Here is a 2,906-nt window from a genome sequence, read left to right as displayed (position 1 = left end):
GGGTGTTATTCCAGGTCTCTGATCCCATCACAGGCTTGTCATGTTGGATATCTCAACATAATGTGCAAGTCTCGCTATTAATATTCATTCTTTTATCTTTATGCTCACTTACTGCACACATGTACAAATGCACGCCTCATCTTTACATCATTGCTAACATGCCAGACAAATATATAATCCTGATACCTGCATCATCCTACCTCAGTCTATTTGTTCTCAGACTGAGGTATGACTATACATTCATTATCATACTCGACACTGACTAACATTTAATGTAGTCTTCAAATAATCCCCAATTGACAAGAATGACATGAGTATGAAAATCAGTGGTTCCAAGCACAGCACCGCAAACATCACTACACTGAGTACCAATACTTGGTAGGACCACCAATACACTCACATAGACTCGGACTACAACCTTCATTAAGAAAGTTAAGCATAATAATAATTTTTGTTTTTTCATTATCATTTTCCTATATTGACTAGCGAGTCCCGAGTCCCAACACTTGGTAGTCAATACAAGTCCCAAGTTATTTGAACCCTACATCAATGGATAATACATACAAATACAGAATTCATGTCCACTTGTAGTCACGTGTACTGGGTGTTGAGTTTGGGGTTTCGGTGCTCGACACTCAGTGATTTGTGCAGTGAGGGAAATATGGATATGTTGTATACATATTTTCGGGTTTTGGGGTTTGGGGTTTGGGCCTCGGGCCTCAGCACTCGGCATTCGATGATTTGTTCAATGTAAATGAAAAATGGGCATGTTGCATACTGGGTTTCAAGTTTTGGGTTTTGGCACTCGACACTCGGTGATTTGTGCAATGACTGAAAAATGGATATGTTATATACATGTTTTCAGGTTTCGGACTTTGGGGTTCAGCCCTCGGCACTCGGTACTTGGTGATTTGTGTACTAGGTCTTGAGTTTTGGGTTTTGTCACTTGACACTTGGTGATTTGTGCAATGAATGAAAAATGGACATTTTGCATACATGTTTTTGGGTTCCAGGGCTTCGGATTTTGGGACTCAGGCTTCGGGTCTATCAGCACTCAGCACTCGGTGATTTGATAAATGGACTTTCAAGCTTCAGGCTTTGGGTGTTCAGGTGTTCATGTGTTTGGTGTAAGGAAATAGAAATTTCACACATTTTCACAAGTTTCCAGTTTCCAGTTTCCAGTCTTGAGCTTCAGGTGTTCGGGTGGGATGTTGCACAATGGGATTCGGTTTTTGGGCATCTGGGACTTGGTAATCCATGAATGTCAGACAGATATCTCACTACCTCGGCCCACCTGTCTATATAACATCCCCCTTCATCAGCCCACCCGTCTATATAATGAATATTCCACCACTCCCTCAGGCCCATCCATCTACAAAATAATTCCAGTATGTCGGCCCATCTGTCTATACAATAAACCCTTACATCGGCCCACCCGTCTATATTATACATATTCCACCGCTCCCTCGGCCCACCCGTGTACAAAATAATTCCTGTACATCGGCCCACCCAACATCTTCGAGGATATATATAATATCAGCATAGATGGGCCCACACGTCTCCATTGGAAGTAATATCCCTCCTGGCCCATCCGTCAACATCGGGGATATACATAACATCGGCCCATAGTCCGCTGGCCCATCTTATACGGGATATTATGTAGGTTGGGTGACCTGTATAATACAGAATTTGTCACTGAAGGGGCTCAGCTCCTGGCCAAAGTCTTGCATTCCAAGGCATCAATGAGACAATGATCCAGTACGTCGAAGGTGAAAGCAGTCTCAGGCTGTGTGGAGCTGGCAGGAAATAGCTGTACTCTTAGGAGCTCCAGGTGGTGAGGATTGGATCCTGGGCAATGACAACATGACACATTGTATGTGAAGACTCCAGATGAATGTACAATAGTGACAGGGGTGGTATTGTAAGGTAAGGAGCCTGTCTCGGTGACATCATCCACTCTCTCGTCTTGATTCCCATAAATTTTTGAAGCTCCATGTGAAGGGCAAGGCTCTCCTCCATGGCCCAAGTACCATATAAATCCCTGGTCAGCAAGAGCGACGTCCTGGAAGCATATACTGTTCCAAAGTTGAATTTTGTGGAAAGGTAATGACTGATGTGATCTGATCAAGCAAGGATGACACCAGCCATGGTCACCAGCACAGGTTACGCAATTGAATGTGGCCTCAGCACTCTGACAGGTCTCGCAGATCCCTGAACAGGTGAATCTAGGATGATATCTAGATATAAATCTTAATAATCGAGATACTCTGTCATGTAACTGCTCAGTGCTCACACCTTCTGCTATGCAATTTTATACTACATGATAAGATACAAACAACATCCAAAGACCAACTACTGCATTAGCAATGAAAGTGGTAATATGGGAACAGTTTGGGAACAGTACAAAGTTGGGAAGAAGTCATTGGTGAGAGAAAGACAGTGACAATAGATGTTATGGAGGGACGTGCATACAAAAATGAAACTGAGTAAGGTCCAATTGACAACAGGGTACCTTGAACTAGTTTCGTCGTGCTGAGCACACAAGTCACGTGACTTTATTTCAATGTGTAACCTGGTGATTCTATCATGTGATTTCATAGCATTACAGAATGGTCGTACTAGTTAAGATACATTGCAGATTTAAAAATGGTAATAAAAGTGAAAAAAATTCTACTGATACAAGGCCGCTGTGGAGGGGCCCTCTCCATAGCGGTCTTGTACCACTAACTACACTACATATAAAAGTAGGTATGATCTGTAAACATTGGTCAGTACCTGTAAAGTCAAGAGAAAAATTGAACACCGCCCTTATGTCAGTTATAATGCCATATAATAATATCTACATGAACAACGGTCAGTGTGGGCTAAGTAAATAGGTGTGAAACTACCTTATTGTAAAATTTAGG

General features: G+C 42.3%; 1 protein-coding gene across 1 annotated transcript; it reads right to left on the bottom strand.

Moving 5' to 3' along the window:
• Positions 1 to 1,705: 1,705 nt before the first annotated feature.
• EDB93DRAFT_1097563 (uncharacterized protein) lies at positions 1,706 to 2,209 on the bottom strand (the record flags this gene model as incomplete). Its single annotated transcript, XM_041446868.1, has 1 exon — positions 1,706 to 2,209. A coding segment is annotated over one exon (504 nt), but the record flags the coding sequence as incomplete, so codon positions are not given.
• Between the last annotated feature and the right edge of the window lie 697 nt (positions 2,210 to 2,906).

The sequence above is a fragment of the Suillus bovinus genome (assembly GCF_016758785.1).
Source record: "Suillus bovinus strain UH-Sbo-P2 chromosome Unknown EDB93scaffold_238, whole genome shotgun sequence".
NCBI lineage: Eukaryota > Fungi > Basidiomycota > Agaricomycetes > Boletales > Suillaceae > Suillus > Suillus bovinus.
The sequence above is the reverse complement of the archived record's forward strand: the minus strand, read 5'-3'. Positions and strand labels throughout refer to the sequence as shown.